At 40.7% G+C, this 21,172-nt stretch overlaps 1 protein-coding gene across 1 annotated transcript in view; it reads right to left on the reverse strand.

Moving 5' to 3' along the window:
* The window catches only part of b4galt2 (UDP-Gal:betaGlcNAc beta 1,4- galactosyltransferase, polypeptide 2), a 160,134-nt gene that overhangs the window by 135,063 nt on the left and 3,899 nt on the right, over window positions 1-21,172 (reverse strand). The window contains exon 2 of the mRNA XM_044015042.1: window positions 4,939-5,977. Coding sequence (XP_043870977.1) covers window positions 4,939-5,287 — 349 coding nt within the window. The 5' untranslated portion in view covers window positions 5,288-5,977. The remainder of the gene's footprint in view (window positions 1-4,938; window positions 5,978-21,172) is intronic.

Consider the following 21,172-nt stretch of genomic DNA (forward strand, 5'->3'; position numbering starts at 1 on the left):
CGCTAAGGAAGTACACAACCGACACCGTTTTGATGGCATGAATTATAAGAGAAGGGATGAAGCAATGCTCCTCCTCAGGGATGTTGCTTTCTCCTGACAACGACTGGATGAATGAGACGTCGGCAGCAAAGATGAGACCTGGGATTTGGTGCTCTCGCAACACCATGATAGACGAGCAGCTCTCTGATGCGGCAGGATTTCAATATCGTGTCGCCGCTCCTGTACAGTATTTTTCACACACGCGGGATAGCGAAGGACTTCCAGAAGATGCTTCTTATTGGATGCTCTGTTCACCGTCACCAAAACAACAAGCATAAGAAGAAAAAAAAGAAAGAAAAAAGCAAATAGGTTGGGTGACAGCAGGCTATTAAATTCAATCCTGCAGGGATGTGGCACAGGCTCAGGTACAAGATCAAAAAGAGGAGAGGCATGAAAATTACAGTGTCAAGATACATAAAGCACCTAAACAAGGATGAAAACGGGAGCAAATGTTTCATTTTACAGTCTGCAGTTAGACTATGACAGTGTGTAGTACGGATACGACCTCAGATGGAACATAAAGGATGAGCACTATGGGATGACACATCATACAGAGGTGCACAATTATGCATTCAGAAGCCGAAATCTGCACTTTTATACAATATAATACACAGGTAATTCTTGACTGGGTAATTAAACCCTGTGGAGAATCCAATTACAATGACGGCTTCTAAGTAGCTTTTGACATCCTACTGTGTGTGTGTGTGTGTGTTGAGTTCTGAACTGAACTCATTTCTTTATAGTGTATAAAAATAACTAGGTGACAGAATAAGTCTTTTGTTTGCATTTGTAAGTTCTCCCTAATTCTTCCACTTATTTGCTTATTTATTTGATTTTTGATCTGCATATTCCAAATCCCACCGGACCTAAGGCACATGAATCATTTCTGCTCTGGGTTAGAGCTGCAACTAACGATTATTTTCATAATCGATTAATCTGTCGATTATTTTCTCGATTAAGCGATTAATCATTTGGTCCATAAAATGTCAAAAAATGTAGGTTTTTTTTTTTTCTTCAAACCTGCATACATACATTAATTTTCTGGACTTACTCTAACCTTAACCATAACTACTACTGGCCTAACCCTTAACCTAACCATACAAAATGTTCTCACCTTAAAATGTAATAATTTACACTATGAAGACTTGAGTCCCCAAAAAACAGATTTAGGTCCCCACAGCATGAGTAATACCTGGAACACACACACACACACACACACGTATGCAAGCACACGCTGCTCGGACATTAACGGTGGATGCTGGCCACTCATTGAGGCAGCACCTGTCAGCTGGTGTTGTGGGAAAGCCAAGGGCTTGTTTGTTTATGTCTCTCTCTCTCTCTCTCCCTCTCTTTCACTCCCTCTCTCCCTCTGTGTGTATGTGTGTGCATCCATACTTATAGCTTTCCAATTGAAAATGTGTGCACACACCTCCATTCAAGGTGTTCACTTCTCCGTCAACAACCCCTCACCTCTCTACCTGCCGTTCCTCCCTTCACTCTTTCCCCTCATTCCTATCTGTCTCACTTCATACCAACTATCACACTACCATCCATTAACTCTCTCTCTCTCTCTCTCTCTCTCTGTGCACCTGTGAGTGAAAAACAGCTTCACTCAGTCTTCCTCAGTCTTCCTGCTCATTACAGGCCCCAGGCAGCCACTCCATCACATAAAAAAGGCAGAGATAAGCTACACGAGCACACCTGTGCCTGGTGTGAATGCCAAAGCCGGAGTCAGTGACAGCCAATTCCAGGCCAAATAATGGAATCAGCGAACCTCAGCTTCAGACAAATCAACCTGACAGCTTTATCTCCAACTCCCAATTTCCGAGCACGTTACAAACCTCATTATCAAATGAAAAAAAAAAAAAAAGGCAATCAGTAAAGAGAAATATGTTGACGCCACTTACATGGGATTCATTTAGCGTAGCGCATTTACAGATGGAACAGGTGGGAGCAAACGAGAGACATGTTTTCATTTTATGAGCGAAGCCTCCACTGAGTGTTATTTGACAAGAGGAATATGAATCAGTTGTATACCGCGCGGGGATTTATCTGATCGGCCCGAGAAATAATCGTGTTCTCGAAGAACAACAGCGAGTGGCAGAAAGAATTTACTCTATAATGTGGATGAAATACTGTATAAATGTCACAGGCAAATGTCACATGCAGTACTTTTTAATGTCAACAGCTGAGAAATTCCAGGAAGGCAGTGATGTTTGCTGTAGTTACTTCTAGGTTCTACTCCAAAAAAACAAGCAAACGTACAAACAAAAATCCATTTCCATGAAAGGGAAGAGGAGTGAAGCATTAACCTCTTTTCTTTCTTAATAAAAGCTCCCTTATGTTTACTGTATGTAACAATGTCTTTGTTGCCCTATACGACATCTCTTTATCTTATTTCAATTAGATATAATTACATTTTCAGAATGAACCCAACCTCACCCTGCACCCAACTCTGTGACTCCTAACCCTTGGTCGGCCCTTCTTCGGACTCCTTCCTTTGCCCAGTTGGTCCAAATCTTCCCAACAACTCATTGCTTGCACTGCGTCACTTACTCGGAGGCTCATTCTCCTTAAATGGACTCATTCTTCTTCATTCTACTCCTACACCCATAATAGGTGGATCCAGGGAAATCAGGTTGTCTCTTAGAGGGTCTCTGCAGGCTTTTCATAAATCCTGCCAGCTTTGCTGAAATGTATACACAGTATACACAACACTGAATCACTAGGCTTTAGAATCTTCCACATAATGTCTCATTTGCTAACTTAAACCAATGAATTCATCATTTTAGATCAATATGTGATGGAGTTGGTGTGGATGCGGATGCAAACACTTTCAGAAAATGTTTTAAAGCAGACGTTTACCATGGTCAAATATGTCGTGTTTATTGTTTGTGGGTTGTTTGTTTATTTTTTTGGTGTGCTGCTTCACCTTTCCTCCAAGTGTTGAAACTAGACGTAAATGAATAAACGTTGTGTATCGGGCAAAGTTTGGAGCGGTGTGTTGAGACGTGTTTTAGAGCAATTCAAAATATTCCTTTTACCCTCTGAGCAACTACTTTTTATTTGATATTTTTAATTAAATTAAACAAAATGCAAATTAGCAGGTGCACTAGAGGTTTCAGGTGTGTGTGTGTATTCATTTACAAAATCTGATTTAGAGACTTTTGTAGTCCATTTAAAAACTTTCTGCCGAAGTTTGAACTTAGTATCTTTAAATAAATCCATAACAGTTACAGAACTTTGCCTCCATTTTCTTTCCCTTTAATTGCTTGGATTTGAGCGTACAATGCAGGCAAGGCAGATTATTACAAATGAAAAAGTTTTATTTTAGGTAGTGAAAAAAGAATTAAATCCATACTGTTTTGTGTGTTTGTGTAAGTGTGTGTTTACTTGTCTCAGCTAATAGCTCCACTGTGAGTACATAAGGTTGAAATACCACGGTGTAAATCGTTCACGTTAAATCCATTTTATGTTGTGGGCAGATCCAAAAAAAAACAAAAAACCCACACAATTACGGCTACATTTGCTCTCCCCTTAATTGGAAAAAGACTGGAGATGCATTTATTTACTGAATATAAAATAGTACCCTAGAGCACCGAGCAGAAATCAAGGTTTCATCCATTCTATTCATTACATTAATCAATGATGTGCAAATCCTCCTGGTTTATGTTATCGAGCATACAGTCCTGGCAATAAAAAACAAATACAACGAGCCCACAGGATGAACAGATAAAGCAAATTAGATGTCGAAGGTGGAAGCAATTTAGGTAGCAAATACTGTCTTAATCTCATTCCTACTCCTCAAAAATATAATTAATTTGGAATGGAAGGGAAAATAACGGTTTAAAGTCGCAAATTAGATCATCACATAAGACACAAGACAAAACTCTTTCACTTTCAACAGAAACATCAGTCAATGATGGTCTGATGCCAGAAGGATTTGCTATTTGAGACAGATGTGAAGGACTAATAAAAGACCAGCTACACCTGCGAGCCTGTCATAAGAATATAAAAATGTTACCGCATATGGCTGTGGACTGTCAGTGCCACATTCTTCAAAATGAGCACAGATGTCCGCTTAAATAATTGGTTTTCGGGACAGACTGAGTGTTCCCCCCCCCCACTCTCCAATGAAACTGCTAAATTCACTGCAGGATGACGACAGCCAGCTAACTTCAAACAGAGAGACTTACAGTATGCTGCGTTTCTCTCATGGTACAGTACGGTACAGTTTGGAATGGTAAAGCCCTTGTGTTTTGACTGGCCTCTACCTTTACCTGGTAGGCGGAGTGTGGGCTGTGCCAAAAATGGAGGACATCCATTTCTTTCCTGTTCGCTTTGTACTTTTTCGTCTCTACAAGACGGCAAGCTTTGCATGAGAACAGAACATCCATGTGATATTTATACTGATCACAAGGGAGTGATGTTTTTCCAATCAGCTGACTGTCATAGGCGGAGCCAGTCTAGCTCCAGCCTGACCGTACCATTTTACTCTGGTACCCCAAGGGAAGGGTGCCAAAGAATGGAACGGTTGGGGCTGGTTACTTTAGCATGTACTGTGTCAAATCAAACTGTGGAAACATGGCTTTAGAGTTTCTGGGACCATTGTGAAGACAGCTAATGTTGCCACTAGAGGTACAACAAACATTGATGGCAAAATGAGTTGCTTACAAATGTATTCAGAAGGACAGTTTAGCTTGTTTGTATCCTTGATCGTCAAAACATAACGTCACTGTTGTCTTCTTCTGGTGAGCACAGGCCAAGTGCCCACAGCACCCTCCATTAGACAACTTTATAACTTCAAAAGTCTGTTGGACTTCTAGGCTGCATATTTTGAACTCAAATTGTTTTGGGTTTTTTTAGGTTAACAATCATTCACATAAGAATATTACTCACCAAGGCCAGGAGGGTTCTCAGGGCATGGCGGCAGTGGCTTGGGCGAAGGCTTCTGATTGGTGTCCGGCTGCATGCTCAGCACAAGCTGCTCACCTGTGGCCAGGTAGCTGGCTAGCGTTGCATTTGGCCTTGAGAGGTTGTAATAGTAATAATGATGTCCACTCCCTGCTGCTCCACTGATGTTATTCCTGGACCCGTTGCGTCCGTTGTTGAAGCGGCTGAAGAGGTCGAAACGCTGCGAGTAGACGTCAAAGTACAGTATCATCATGATTAGGAAGTGGAGCAAGCAGAGCAGCAGGACGCCTTTACAGATGCGCTCCAGAGTCCGGCCCAACATCAGCCGGGTCATGGCAGAGGAAAGTGACCGTCCTGCGACGGCCAGCCACGACAAGGCAAGCGTGGCGCGGTTATGAGCGTACACTCATAGCAACGGCCATGTGAGCAATATAAGCTTCTGTTAGATTTCTGTTGAGAACATGTGGATGGCTGCTGCTACAAGACTATCTAGCTTCTGCAGGGGTCATGGGCTCACTGATAAGGATAGAGAGGCAACACCATCAGCTGCATCCAATGTCCAAGTAATCAGCTAGCTCTGTGCAGACCCTGGTTCCATGCATGGCAAGTACTAAGATGCTTTCATTAGCTTTGATCCCAGGCAGCCCGGGATGACAGGTTCAGTGTGACTGAGAACATAAGCCCCCACAGCAGATAGGGTTTAGCTGAACATGTAAACATATGTTGTGTTAGACACTATCATTGTGTCATGCTACAGCTGCACCCAAATGTTATCTCAATGTAAAACAACAACACAAACTGTCCAGTCAGTCCACTGACGAGCCCTCAAACTGGTCCAGGAAAGAGGTTAATCCTGTGCTGGCTCATGACCGGCTGCTGCTGAGAAACATTCATCTGCTGAAACTTCAGTCCAGATGATTCCGTCTTGTGGCGTCAGATCAATAACATTTGTAGGACATCTGTTGGTAACCACCAAAATGCAGTCCTTTTGTTGAGAGTCTTTGCCCAGGAAAGTCTCAGGCACCTGAAGGAAAATTAAAGACAAAAGATGAGGAAAAAAATTAATTAGGATGTAGCCTAATTGATGGTGAAAGGCTATTTTATTAAGAACAGTTTAACTCAAATAATGGCTTGTGCTGGTAAATGCTGTTAACATTTCCACTACATACTCAAAACAGTGTGAGTGAAGGACCATCAATTACCACTCCATTATGGAGATTTGTTGAATAATTCACTGTGTTAAAATCAAAGCAAACACCATCGATCTTCTCATATTTTGAAAGTATTCAGTGACCTGAGCGAGTCAGTGGATGTGCGTAGTTGAATAGCAGTGGGGGAAATGATAGCTTCTTATATTTTTTTAATATAGAAATATTTTTTTACACAAGTCAAACAAACAAAAACACCTGCTGGGGCAAATGAACACGGAACCTTGACTGAGGATCTTCAGCCACATTTCTAGAGTGGTTTGAAAAGCATCCGTGGTGTGTTGAGAGGACGAGAGTAAACACACAATGCAATGACAATATCGGCAAAGAAAAGAAGGAGGGGGCACTTGAAAGTTCGGCTAAAGCTCCTGATGCAACCTGCAGTGGTTTTTCACATGAGTGGGAGAATGACATCAGACTCTCAGACAAAAACCAAAAGACAAGAAGTGAGTAGGAATGGGGAGAGAAAAGAATTACAGGTGTATCATTCATGTATTTGTGTTGAAATTCTAAATAACCGAATAATCAATAATGAGCAACGTTGTAGATTCATTTCCTCATTCGTTTCCCAGATGACCATGAGTGTAGTGATTCCGTAAGCATTCAAACCACTGTGAGTAATGAAATGAAACTAGAAACCGCTCATGAATCAGGTTGAAATTCATCTTGATTGACTGCTGCTGCTGCAAAATAAAGCGGCAACTAACCATAACCATTATTTTCACAACTTATTCATGTGTCAATTATTTTCTCAATTAATCGATTAGCTGTTTGGTCTGAAATGTCAGAAATGCCAGAAAATGTGGAAAAATGTCGGATGGCAGTCTATGCAACAGCAGCAAAACGTTTCCTGAGGAGTCAACAGTGTCAAACGCTAGTTTCAAGTCTTCTTCAATTGAACATGATGTCGATTTTGGAGAGGAAACACACAATTAAACACAGCACATGAGTGGCCATCTGTGAGATTGACAGCTGGTATCGTCCAAAAGGTGATGTCTGTTAACTTTTGTTGTGAAAATGTCAACATATCCCACATCTTGAGGCTTCAAAATGCTACTTCTGATTCTTGCCACCTGTTGCCACTTGCAAAATATTCAGAAAATCAATCTATCATAAAATCTGTGGTGACAAACCGCAGATACTGCCAAATATTGCTGGATTTGGCATCAGCGGCAATGAACAGTAGTTTAATGGCATAACTCAATTTGGGGGGGAAAACTGCAAATAACCTGGCATCTGTGTTTGACTGGCTGGGCAAGTTTCTGTGCCGCTTTCTGGAGCAGATAGAGGAAACATGTGCCAAATGCTAACATATGTAGAGTGACGGAGCTGATGTCTGCTGCCTGTCCAGATCGTTGGCCGCTTCCTCCTGCGTCTGGCTTTTATCTGTGGGCAGCAAAGTCAAGAGAGCCAAAAGTGAGCCTCAGTGAGAGTGGGTATATGAGGGAGAGAGAGATTTATGTGTGAATGTGTGTGCTAGTTAATGAGATAGATTTCTGCTGACCGAAGGGAACGGATACTGCATGCCAGTCACACCGCGCTTGTACGGGTCAGGATTTATTTCCCACGCCGCTCTTCAGCTACTAAACACGCAGCCACCGGGTTTGAATTGTTCAATCATGCTTCAGTCAGACAGGTAATCAGACACACAGAGAGGGGTCATGACCCAATTTCTACTTCATCTACAGACCTTTGGGGCAAGCGGGTTGCCCCCTGTGTTGAACTGAGCACATGTGTTGAACTGCATAGAGAAGTGTGACGTTGTTCCAGTTCTGCAGCGGGAAAACGGAAGAAACAAATCCACAGAGAAGACTGAGAAACAACTGGACGGCCAGCTGCTCGGAACTCACCGGATATGAATGTAAATAAAGTGCTTTTTCTCTCGTACAGGTTTGAAAACAAAGCCCATGAGGCACAAATCCGACTGCACCACAACCGCTTTGTTTGCTGACATTTTGGTCAACTGACTTTCCTCAAAACATTCTATACCATCTTCAGATTCGATTTGTTGTTTGTTTGTTTTTTTCTTGCTAAAAGGTCAGTAAACCAAAGCAAAAGCACAGCAGAAGAGGGCTTCTGTATTTCAGTTGCTCCTCTTTTTATTTCCTATTGTTCTCTGCAGCGTCGCACAAGGATTGCACTCCTTGTCCAATTAATATGTAAATGTCACACAGGGACAGACAACAATGCCAAGATTCAGGGACGAGTCCAAAGACTGAACAGTCTGAGGAATTTAAAGGTGGCGAGTCAGGGAGAGGCCAAGGAGAGAAAAGATGACCACCACAACAGAGCAACGAGACCCTTTATATGTCCAGTTTATTCAACAATCCCCATAACTCCCTCTTTAAAGACAGCAATAAATATCACACCAGTCCCTGATAATACTATGCCTGCCAAGGATGCCAGACAGAAATGCTATAAAAATATGTGAAGTGGAATATAACTGCCTGTTTCCATCTCCATTAACTTTCAAGGCTGATTCTAAATGTGTAGACTGAAGATTTGACACTCAAAATGTCCTGAAAGAGTTAATCAGCCACTACACATCATCATCATCATCATCGTCGTCAGATTTTCCTCATCACAAACAAAATATCAACCGATAGGCGGCATAGAAAGTATATGGAGAGGTGAAGAGAATGCACTACGGTTGTTTACTTAAATTAGACCAGAGAAAAATCCCAGTGTGGACATTCTGTGTCACACATTTCAGTGTCTCTTAGGGGTCACTCTACATGAAGCTAGAGAAAGTACAGCAGTAGTCTCAAAGGTCTAATTGCATTATGATTCACAAAATGTTTACATCATACTTCTCCTTTTCATTCGAGAAACATATTTAACCCTTTAATATCTAAGCCTCAAAATGTCCATGTGAACTTTTTTTTTTTCTTATTTTGACCATCAAAAGGGCCAGAAAATGCCATGTGAGTGACTGATTTTGCCCCATTTTTCCAGAATAACTTTCAACATCTGGCAGTTATTTACAACTTACTGCATAAAAATAGTCTATTAGCAATTTAAAATATACATGAACACCAGACTTTGAACAGTATACCACATTTAAAAAAAAACAAAACAAACATTTTCTTTGAGTTTTTGTCTCAATGCTTAAAAACCAAAAAAAGTATGTACAGGTGTTTTCCAACTCTTTCCTCTATGGTGACTTCTCAGCTTTCAGAAACCGTTGCGTAATTACGGTGATGCAAAGTGCGCCTGTGCAAGGCTGTGCCAGGATGTCTGACACATTTTAAAATATAAAATATACTTGTTTCCCTGCACAAGGGGAAATATTTTACAAATATTTCACATTGTTGTAAAAGCGGGCCACACGGTGGTGTAGTGGTTAGCACTCTCGCCTTGCAGCGAGAAGACCCGGGTTCGAGCCCCGGTTGGAACAAGGGCCTTTCTGCATGGAGTTTGCATGTTATCCCCGTGTGTGCGTGGGTTCTCTCCGGGTACTCCGGCTTCCTCCCACAGTCCAAAAACATGCAATGTGGGGATTAGGTAAATTGGACACTCTAAATTGACCGTAGGAGTGAGTGTGAGAGTGAATGGTTGTTTGTCTCTAGCTGTGTGTGGCCCTGCAATGGACTGGCGAACTGTCCAGGGTGTACCCCGCCTATCGCCCGATGTAGCTGAGATTGGCACAGCACCCCCCGCGACCCTCTGGTGGAGGATAAAGTGGTTAGATGATGACTGACTGACTGACTGTTGTAAAAGCGAATAGATCCATGAAACCAAAATATAGAAGGTATATTTTACCACAGCTGATGACATTCACTTGTACTTTTCCTAAGAGCCTGATATTGATAGACAAGTGTAAGCGTGCCATTAATGTCAGGAAAAGCTAAAAGCTGCTCACAGTGAAAGATAAGACGCGGATAAGATGGAGGTCGTCATCACTACTGCAGATAAAATAGATTCCGAGGTTGCTCGCTCCATCTGCTCAGCTCAACAGTCTTATCGGTTATTTGATTAGGCTCTGCACTTCAATCAGCAGATCAAATAGATCATATCTTTAGCCTGTCAATGTTTTCCACCCATTTAATTAACACCGCCAAGCTCAAGCCTGTTGTTTCTACCAGCAGAGCCGAGAACTCACTGATTCACGCAGACTTTTGTCTCACCCTCTGCACTCTAGGGTCTGACTTGAACGTCTTTTTTTGTTCCGTTATTTATGTTTTCTTACATTAGAGAAAAGCACATCACGCGGCGCTGCCCGTCTGCATGTACAATGAGAACTTTATTGACAAAAGCGTGAGCATTTGACATTGCGAAAGCACACAAGTGTACGTGTAAGCAAACATGAGGCAAACGGAGGGTTCCACTGTGCTGCAACACAACAAACACTACGTTAATATCCCTAATGCTATTGTGATAAGTGTTAACATATTTGGTTAATTATTACTATGGCAGGACAAATTAGTATGGTAACACTTTATATTAAAGAACACATATTCACCATTTACTAGGTCCTCACTAACATGCATATAAGTAACATAATGGTGAATATGTGTCACTTAATATAAAGTGTTACCATTGGTGTAATTAATGGGAAACACTCTAATAATCTTATGTTTGTGAGCAACAGCTGCTTTCAAAACCTAAACCTGACACATGCAGCGTACAGTATGTGAGAGAATATTGGACATTAGGATTGGGGTGTTCTATAAAAAGTTACCTTTTTTTTTATTCAACTCATGTTCATACTAAAAATGTACATCTAAATAGCAGTGGAGGGCTTAGTTATAGTACTATGGTTTGTGGGGTGGTTAAAATAGACAATTACAGATGTGACTCTCAGGACCAGAAATGTGGTTTATGAAAAAAAAAAATACAAGGATATGGACACGAGATTAAAAGTGAAGTGATGCGTGTTTGGGTTTAGTTAAATCAAGGAATTTCAGCAGAGTATATCACATCATCTCCGACGTCGGTGATTCTCTTTGAAACCTTAAATAATGCCTGATCTTTTGAACAACACACACACACACACACACACAAATGCGCAAAGATCCTCCGTCTCGCATGTCTCGCATCATCTGTATCTTAAAATTTTAATTGCTTGCCAGACGTTTGGCCAGACTGGTAATTTGTGAGGATACATAATTTATCGAGTCCAAGACCAAACATATGCTTGAAGGAGAGACGATCTGTGACTGATCTGAGAGTGTTAAATGTGAGAGGACAACTCAAAGTGAAAGATATGCAATTGATGATTCTAGAAGTAAGAAGTAATGCTAAACGGTGACAACAAGCTGTAATTCACTGTATCACTACATGCAAATAATAAAGAAAATAATCTATCTATTTTCCATTTATAATGTAGAGTAGAACGTCCATTCCTCTCCACAGATTGTTTCATAGAGCAGTGCCATTATATGTCTCATAACCATTGAATATTCAAAACTGCAGCCGATTCGCATTCGTCATAAGACAGGAAGACAAAAGGAATCACCACAAAACATTATCTTACATAAAAGATTTCAAGCAGAAATGTGAGAGAGAACATTCTTATGTATTGTGACCTTTGTACACTTTGGAAGCACCCACTGATGATGTATTCTCACACTAAATGAATGAATGTGCGTAATCAGGGTGTTCGGATCAGCGAGAGGGGAAAAACTTGGGTTGCATTTTTCAGTCTGAAACTGACCGAGCCCAAGAGGACACTGACCGACCCCGACCTGAATGATGTATTTTCTGTAGGAGCCAGAGTACTGTGACCGTCACGGTGGTTGTTAACCTTTATGGTTACGGCAAATGAGTTGCTGTAAAGTTACCGTTACGTCCAGGAGGAAGCAGCTATGTAAGAACACATACGCACACACCGATACACACACAGGTCACGCGAGTTAACGGCGTAAAATTTCATACTCGCCATTAACAACCGTCAGTTGGTCTTCATCAAATCCTGTTGAACTATAACCTCTGATAACTATATGCGTAATTCATCCATCGTGGTTTATTTCCACCACAGTCTCCACCATGGACGACGCCTGTGTGTTGTGTTCTAAACAGAAACACGAGGTCAATCACTATTTATTTACATTAAAGGCGACATAGACCGGAAGCTCCAATTAACACTGCGTTTGTGTGTGTGTATCTGCGTCATTACCTCGTTTATGAAACCCTAAAGTTTCAGAACAAACAGTTCAGCCACTGCTGAGAAAATAGGGCGTTATTGTTTTCCTGGGCTCTGCGAAGCGGATCGGCACTTCCGTAATTTGATGTCGTCATCAGAAATCCTCACCACTCCTCTCGCCTCCTGGTGCGGCACTAGTCCGGGCACATCCGGTTGCGTACATTCAACCGCAGAAGAAGAACTACTCTCGTTGTAGCTGCTGAGATGCAGAGCATCCACCGTGCCAGAGGGGGAGCTGTGTATCTGAGAGCTGGCCTACCAATTACGTCACTTCCAGGTACCTGGCCAATCACAGGACAGTGGGAAAGCTCTCGTTGGCTGGCCAATCACAACACAGTCCACGTTCTGGGGCGTTTTGGTCTGAAACAGCACTGCTGACGAGAGCGTCAGTGATGAGATATTTTGATTGGCTCGTTTGCAGCGACTAGGAGGTTTTTAACCATGAAAGCAAGTTAGTATATGTAAGTAGACCTCCATAACTAACATATATGTGTGATACAAGCATTCGATGTCACCTTTAATTAACACTTTACACATTTACACATTATGTAACTATGCAATTTCATTATATTGTTAATTATCCAGACATATTAGCATATTTTGAGGTTTGCGTTATAACGATGGAAAAACGCCTCGGGGAACTCTCATCTTCTCAATCTGTCGCTTTTTTTATTTTTATTTTACAAAACTTTTTCCCGTTCCCCGAGTCGTCTCAACACCTCGGATTGCCTCAGGCTGTCTGTAGTTCCTACCACAACACATCACAGACACCACAGCGACACACACACACACAACACTGCTCCACTTTAACACTGACTCATTACCTAACTGATGGCAAGCACAGTTAGGGTTGTGTAGAAAAGAAAAGGTTTATGCGAGACTGTCTTAAAGAAAGAAGGTTCAGGCACAGGATAGCGCCACAGTAACAGTTGGAACATCGGTGTTTTGCACCTCAGCTGGGAGGACACTGAAGGACATGTAGAGTTTTCACTCCTCAGGTCACCCTGCAGCTGCACATATAAGACAAATCAAAGATGGATCCAGTGAAAGCTGAATATTTTACAGTAGCCTGACTGCTTCAGGGTTCCATGTGCTGTACACTGAATGATGCTCTTCCGAACACCTTGGTCGTATCGAATGGTTATTTTAGTTACTGTTGCCTTATCTATTATCTCGAGCCAGTCTGGCCGTTCTCCACTGACCTCTGGCATCAACGAGGCATTTTCTCCCAGAGAACTGCTGCTCGGAGCTCACTGGACATTTTCTCTTTTTTTTCCCCTGAGATTTCTCTGCAAACACTATAGAGGTGGGTGTGCATGGAAATCCCTTTGCACCACTTTCTCAGAGCAGCTTGTGTGGGAACCGATGATGAGCTCGGGTCATCTCGACCATGTCTACATGAATACATGTATTGTATTGCTGTCATGTGATTGCCTGATTAAATATTTGCATGTGTGTGGGTTTGGCTTGTATTAGTTATGCTATGTAATGCTATGCAAACAAAAGAGTGATAGAGGAGTTTGCATGTTTAAAAGGCGAGATGGGCAAAATTCACACACAAAAAATAAATGCCTGAAAAGTGGAAACCATTTGTGTACTTTTATTTTCATTTAAGTAAATCTTTTAAAATAATGGAACCAGGCATGAAAATGGTGCTTTGGCATGTCCTAGTGGTGATATAGTTAACAATTTTGAGCCCCGAAAAAAAAAAAAAAAAATTCACCAGCTGCCACTGGTACCTTCTCAGCACCAGTAGTCCTCATGGAGAACAAAACCTGGGCCTAATGAGGCAGAATCGAGGAGCTGGTGAAAGTTATTGGCTAAGATGGGAATTGTGGTTGTGGTAAAGGTTATTGGTTAATGGGTTGTGTAGGCTGTTCAAATTAATGGAAGTCAATGCAGAGTCCAAGACGAATGGCCGCACAAATCTGTGTGTGTGTGTGTGTGTGAGTGTGTTTTTCGGAACCACTTAGAGGAACATTTACCTGCTGAAGAGACAGATATTCCCCTCAAGAGGAGGTAGAGCCCAAACACATGGCTAACAAAAAAAGAAAAAAAAAATCTTAATAAATATACCTGTTGTGTAAATTAAATGAAGTAATTAAGACTTTGATTTTCCTGTTTACGTATACAAGTCATAGCTAGAATACTCAGTCAATACGCTGAGACTATCTTATTGAGTTCTTCCCAGGTTGCCTATAACATGCAGTCAGCGCAGCTAAGTAGTAAATAAAACAAAAGTAACTGGTTGTAAAATGAGTCTGAATGTGAATGTGTGAGTAGAGCTGCCTGAAGATCACAGCCAGAGCAAGTTCACTTCTCTCTCTTGTCCCTCATTCACTCTTTCCCTGGGCCTTTTGTGATTTAACCTACAAGCCAGCCCTCCCAGTTTTATCAAAAATGCATTAGCCACGCGACTCTTGATCATACCGAGCCTCGGGGGTCTCTCACAGCTCAAGCACATCTTGCTGAAGGCGAGTTCATCTCCCAAATACCAACTGGAGCACTCAACTGTGTGTGTACGTATGTCATGGAATATACAACACTTTAAAAGTCGGAGGGTGTGAAACAGTGTGATAAAATATTGCAATATTTCATGGCCTGATACTGTATCGATTCTTTGAGGCTCTGCATCAGTATGGAAACAGCCCTCAGTGGTTTTAAGTCGTGTTAAGTCGGATGGCTGTCTCGTGTCCGATACCGATATTAGCTAGAATCACATGATAGGTAAGGCAAGGCAAGGCATTCACACTCATTCTCGCATAAAGTATAAGCAGCAGAATTATATTTACATTTTACAGTACAGTTCAATCACAGCTGGCGGAGGAGAAAAAAGACATACTGTCTATCTAATAGTGTTTATCTTAACGTATTTGTTTTTATTTTGTAGCTGAAGATTGGTCATTTAGTGCACATTTGCTCATCTGTTCTAAGTTTTAAAAAGCCAGTGGTTCACTTGTTTTATTCAATTTTAGTATCATAATTAGTGCTTCATTTTGAAAAGGAAAGTGCAAATTAATAGTAAATAACACAACTATAATGAATGCAATTTATAGTGTTACATTTGTATCAATAATAGTTACTGACGTGGTGGGAGGGGGCCAAATCAAATTCTGCTTAGGGCCCCATAAAGGCTTGGTCCAGCACTGCTTTCAATCCTGAGGTATCGCAAATTGATTCATTTCCCCAACACTACAAAAAAAAAAAAAGACAGCCACAGTGGAGCCAAGTCTGGGGTTACGATTACATCCCCACGCTGAAAGCTCAAAGCAGCGAGGTATATTATGAACATTAAGCGAGAGGAGTCAGGGTAAGAAGGGATGTTAATAGAGAGAGACAGAGAAAGAGCACTCTACACAGTCACGATGAAGGATCTGGGTCATGTCACAGAGAAGCACTGAGATTTGATGGTGATATGAAAATGACCTACTGTCGTAAATCACCAGTGGTTGTAAATGTGTACATGATGTACACAGTCAGAGATGTTTCTACATACTGTATATATACACACATATATACATATGTATGTGTATATATACATATATATCTATATATATATATACACACACACACATATGCATGTATATATACTTATACACATATATAAATATGTATACATATACACACATGTATATGTGTGTGTGTGTGTATATATATACATACATACATACATACCTACCTATATACATCTATATATGTATATATACACATACATACACATATCTATATACATCTATATGTATATATATATACATACATCTAATGTATATATATATACACATATATGTATATATATACACACATATATAAATATATACTTAACACTTAAAAAGACGGCTTTAATCAAAACACCTCGCGCATCAGTGAGTCCGACAACATTCCTATCGACATCCACATAAAACCCAAATCATTCAACAATACAAAATGATTTTGTGCCCCCCCCCCATCCAAATAATTATTGGCGCACCTCAAAAATTGTTCTTTAAAAATAAATAACTAGATGTACAGTATTTACTTCCATTGTCTTTTTAGTTGTACAAATGGAGCAATACATTTCTCATGAAAGCGGCAGGATAGAAGAAACGACAACAGCATTTATTGGAGAATTCAGTCCAGCACCGGTTGTGTGCACCCACTCGTGTATTTTTGTATATTTAAGCTTTTACTGAAGAAAGACTGACAAAAACACAAGTACTGGCTGAAACAGAGCCACGTGTCTGGAACGGAGTGAGGGAGTGGAGGAGGGAGAGAGAGAGAGGGGGAGAAAGATGCACTGCAGTGATCAGATGATTTGTTCAGAGAGATTAACATAAAATCTATACATTGAAACAATAGTTGCCACTCTTCCTCAGGTCTCCGGTAAGAACAGTAAGACACGCGTGAGTCAGCAAAGGTAATACAGATGGATGAGATATTTTTGTTTATTAATTTCTGATTATTGATTTATCTGTGTCAATTCATTGTCATTCAAGAGGGAGAGTAACAAGCATCTAAGAATCAAGATGGGTTTTTTTCTACCAACCATACAAGATACGGTTTATAATGCACACATGCACATGTGATTGGTCACTTAACAGAAATACCTTCATTTTTTTACATTATTGGACATATCTTTGGAAAATGTTCCCACAAAACAATTAATCCCTTATTCATTTTTGTTTCACCGGGTAATTTTTTTTATTTACAAAAAACATTCATCAATTGAGTTGGAAAGATAACCCCCGCAGAGGAAATGATGTAGAAATGAAAAAAAAAAACGACTTGTGCAGCTCTGTTTGTGACCGCGTCGCCTCAGAGCTTCACTGTTAAGTCTTTATCAGCAGAAAATCTCAGACCAGGGAAGTGCAAAGTGGACTCTGCAGCACAAAATCCTCCCATGATAACCTCGGATTCATCCCACTTGATGGGTTTGATAACTCGGGGGCCAAAGTGTAGATTACACGATCGATGGCAAGTATTTCTACTGGAGACCCACGTGGCCCACTTGCCTGGAGGTAGAACAATGACAACACTGTGTCTGCAGTGAGCCTGACTGCTCACATTTCTGTAAGAATTTCAATGAGTGTGCTACTTTGATAAAGGTTTATTGTTCAAAGACGTGATGGGGGGATGATAAGAAAAATGAGTGGAGGGAAAGACGGGTAGTGACCAATCTTGTGGCTCAATCTTGCATAATAAAACCTACGTGTGTCTCTACAGCCCTGTTGTATATCGCGAGTGGTTTATGCTTCTGCAATGATTATCTAATTTAATATGTAATAAATGATGTGAATTTGCAATATGAGAGGGAATGTTGACGTTTACATAATACATTTTAATGATAACTGTGTGATGTTTGTGCAGATCTGTGTGAAACTCAGGAAAAAGGAAGCTTTCTTTATATATATATATATATATATATATAAAGAAAGCTATATATATATATATATATATATATATATATATATATATATTAATTGTTCAGCCCTACTACACAGACATGACCTCCAAGTATTATAAGAAGAGTTCACAGAATATAATAGAAAAACCACAAAAATCTATCCTTTTGTTTTTCCTGATTCTTCAGCTCCAACAATACAAATATGTTCTGGTTTCTTTGCTCCGTAGAACAAAGAAACCCTTCAATCTGAATCATTTTGGTTTGTGGACAAAACAAGACATTTGATGATCATCATCATCAACTCCAGGTTTGGAAAACACTGATCAAATAATTTCTGACATTTTCTGGACCAAACGATTCCTCGATGAATCGAGAAAATATTTGTCAGATTAATCGATAACGCGGAGGACGGCAAAGGTAGACCGCACCCTGAACGCGCCATGAAAATGAAACAGTGTTTGTTAGTGAAGGCGTTCTGGCTGATGCGCTTTTCCTGCAAACATACTTTTGGCCACTATCAAGGTTGCCGTGGTAACCTGCATACAGATCAAAGGAAGGCAGTGTCTGTCTGGGTGGAAGCCTGCTGCATAGCTAGTGGGAACATCCATCCATCTTCTACCGCTTTATAAACATGTGAAATTGCGTTTCTAACTAAAATAAAATTAAAAAAAAATTAAAGACCACAAAGCTTGGTCAGAATTTCTGCAGGTTCTGATGATGATGATGATGGAAAAACAGAATAATCAGCGCTTTCATACCAGTCAGTACTTGGGCCCTTTAAAAGACCGAAAAAGATAAGCACAGATTTCTCCAAGAACCACGATTCAAACGATCAAAACACATGTAGCACTACAGTATAAAAACAGGACACTGACACTTTACTCAATTCAGATTCAGATTCAGAAAATTTTATTTATTCCGGAGGGCCAATTCAAGATCGCTTAAGTGATCTGGATTCAATCTCTGTAGATTAAAATCAAACAGTGGCAATCCAAGAGTAGTCGAGATTGTCTACAAATTCTGTAAGGTTACCTCAGATTAATCAATAAATCTGTATGACATCTAAAATAAATATCACTTGTCTTGTATTTGTGGTTTACTATTACAACAACAACAACAAGCTGGAATCAGAACATGTCAGGAAACTAAACGATCAGAGATGAAAAGAGCCGAGTGGAGGGAAGCAGAACAAAAGAGGAGAGAGAGAATAAAAGGCAACCGAATCGGAACAAAACTCAAGTGTTCTCCGTGCTCAACCCCGCTCTCCTCAGCTCTGCCCATGTGGATATTAAATTGCCTCTGAGCCGTCTGATCTGAAGGAGGTTGAACTGTTTAAAAGTCTTAAATCACATTGGCTCTCTGCTCTGCTTTTTTCTACTGGCTCTCACCGGGGGAAGCGAGCGCTCTGCTTTTGATGCCAACGTCCACTCTCCCACATTGTGCGCTTCTGTAGAATTTGTTTTGTTTCCCAGATGAAACTGACAAGACACAGAGAAATCCTGTCGCAGCACGAAGGCATTTGATGGAACGCCTGACACTGGGAAAATATTATCACAGTACGTCAGACGCTGAATGATGATGAGGAATTCTTCGCTCGCTGTTACATCTGCTGTTCCTCAGCATGCAGGCCGCGTCTGACTTGTGCAAAGTACAACAATGTCCCGTCTGGAGTGAAAATCCATACAGTGGATACATCATCATCATCATCTCTCTCTCTCTCTCTCTCTCCCTCTAATCCAGCTGCTCATTTGGCAGCGGCGCAAAGAAATAAATGAAGTGCTTCAGAGGAAGGAAGGATTGAGGGTGGAAGGAGTGAGCTGAGGATTTGAAGGGGGGTTTAAAGACGGTTTATTTAAATGAATGTCTCGAAATGATGCTTTCATTGGTTGTCGGCTTTATCAGCATGGGCCGTTTTAAGCTAAGTGAGAAGCTGGAGTTTGAAAAGCAAAGTGTTTTGTTCTTTATTGCATTATTTAAAAAAGATAAACTTCACATACATATACATACATATGAATGGGTCGTGTTGGAGCAAAGAAACATCTAAACCATGCAGGGCAGTGGGTCCCCAGGACCAGGACTGAGAAGCCTAGAAGCCTAGAAGTCTAGAAGCTTCTTCTTCTTCTTCTACCTCTGGAGTCAAAATCGTCCATTCCGACTGAACACTTGATGCACGTGGACACACAAAAACAATCGTATCATTTAATTTTGCGTCCATGTGAACATTCCGATCGGAACTTATCTGTTCAGAAGGAAGACATTTCCCACGTGTAAATAAATATAGCTTCTGTCAAGACTGTGTGTGCTATCACAATAATGAGAATAAAGCTCATCTGCTAAAGCCAGCGTTTGCTTTTGACAAATCGTTTTATTTTTTTATTATTTTGAAGTTCACGTTAAAATATCAAACCAATTGAATTTTCTTCATCAGTGGGGGGGGTTTCACGTCCTCACAACACTGAGCAAACACAACACACACACAAAGACACAAACAGGTGGCCTTTTCTAAACTCGCCTCCTCAGTTGCTCAGGGACAGTATGGGTTGTTCCCATGACAACAAATCCCAACATGAATGAGTGATCACAAGAATTTGTATCATGTGCTGCTGGTCTGACTGCACAGTGAGTGAATGAGTGAATGAGTGAAATGTGCTTTCTGCGCTTCATGAAACACAGAAGCCACTTCCTCTCCAGCAGTGCATATTATAGGAGTGAACAAAAATCTTATCTATTTAAAGTGGAGAACAAGGTCACACGAGGTTCAAAAAAGCTGATTAAAACACTCGGCAGCAAGAGTGACAACATAACACAGTCAGGTCAACCAACGCACAACTTACAAGATGCTTCAAAAACACTGAAACGACATCATTCCAATGTTATTCATCATCTTTCATCACATAAACCTGGGCTTTTGCTGCAGAATTCACACATTGTTGGTGGTCACTCACTCAGGAGAGATTTGTGTATCACTACATTTAAACTGGTTGGGTCACACAGACTCTCATGAAGATATGTTTTTACTCAACTTTTGCAATGCTAACTGAGCTAGATGTCAATGCTAATGCTAGCTTGCTAATATACAGTATGTGACTAATATTAATAGAAGGATAGCGATCAAAATTGTTAAGCCCTAGTAGATATACCCTCACAACGCCTGTCAAAATAATCACAATTAGATATTTATTCGAAATCGTTTGGCCATCATATTTGGTCTTTATTTGGTTGTTTTCACTTTAACCCCACACACAAAGACCACAAAATCTAAGATTCAGCCAGTTCTCATTGAATTCAGCAGATCATTCCACTCACTGTAAAACTGAGCAGACAAAACCCTAAAACATATCAGCCCAAAGACTTTTAACACCAAAACAGGATGTTGCGATGACGCATGCAAAAAGTGCGGCCAGCTCGTGTGCTGTCCGCTCGTGCGGCTGCGTGTCTGTCTGCACCACATGAGGTTCATGCACCCTCGTTGTCTAATATGTTCGA

This window comes from Solea senegalensis, unplaced genomic scaffold (assembly GCF_019176455.1).
Source record: "Solea senegalensis isolate Sse05_10M unplaced genomic scaffold, IFAPA_SoseM_1 scf7180000012744, whole genome shotgun sequence".
Taxonomy (NCBI): Eukaryota; Metazoa; Chordata; class Actinopteri; order Pleuronectiformes; family Soleidae; genus Solea; species Solea senegalensis.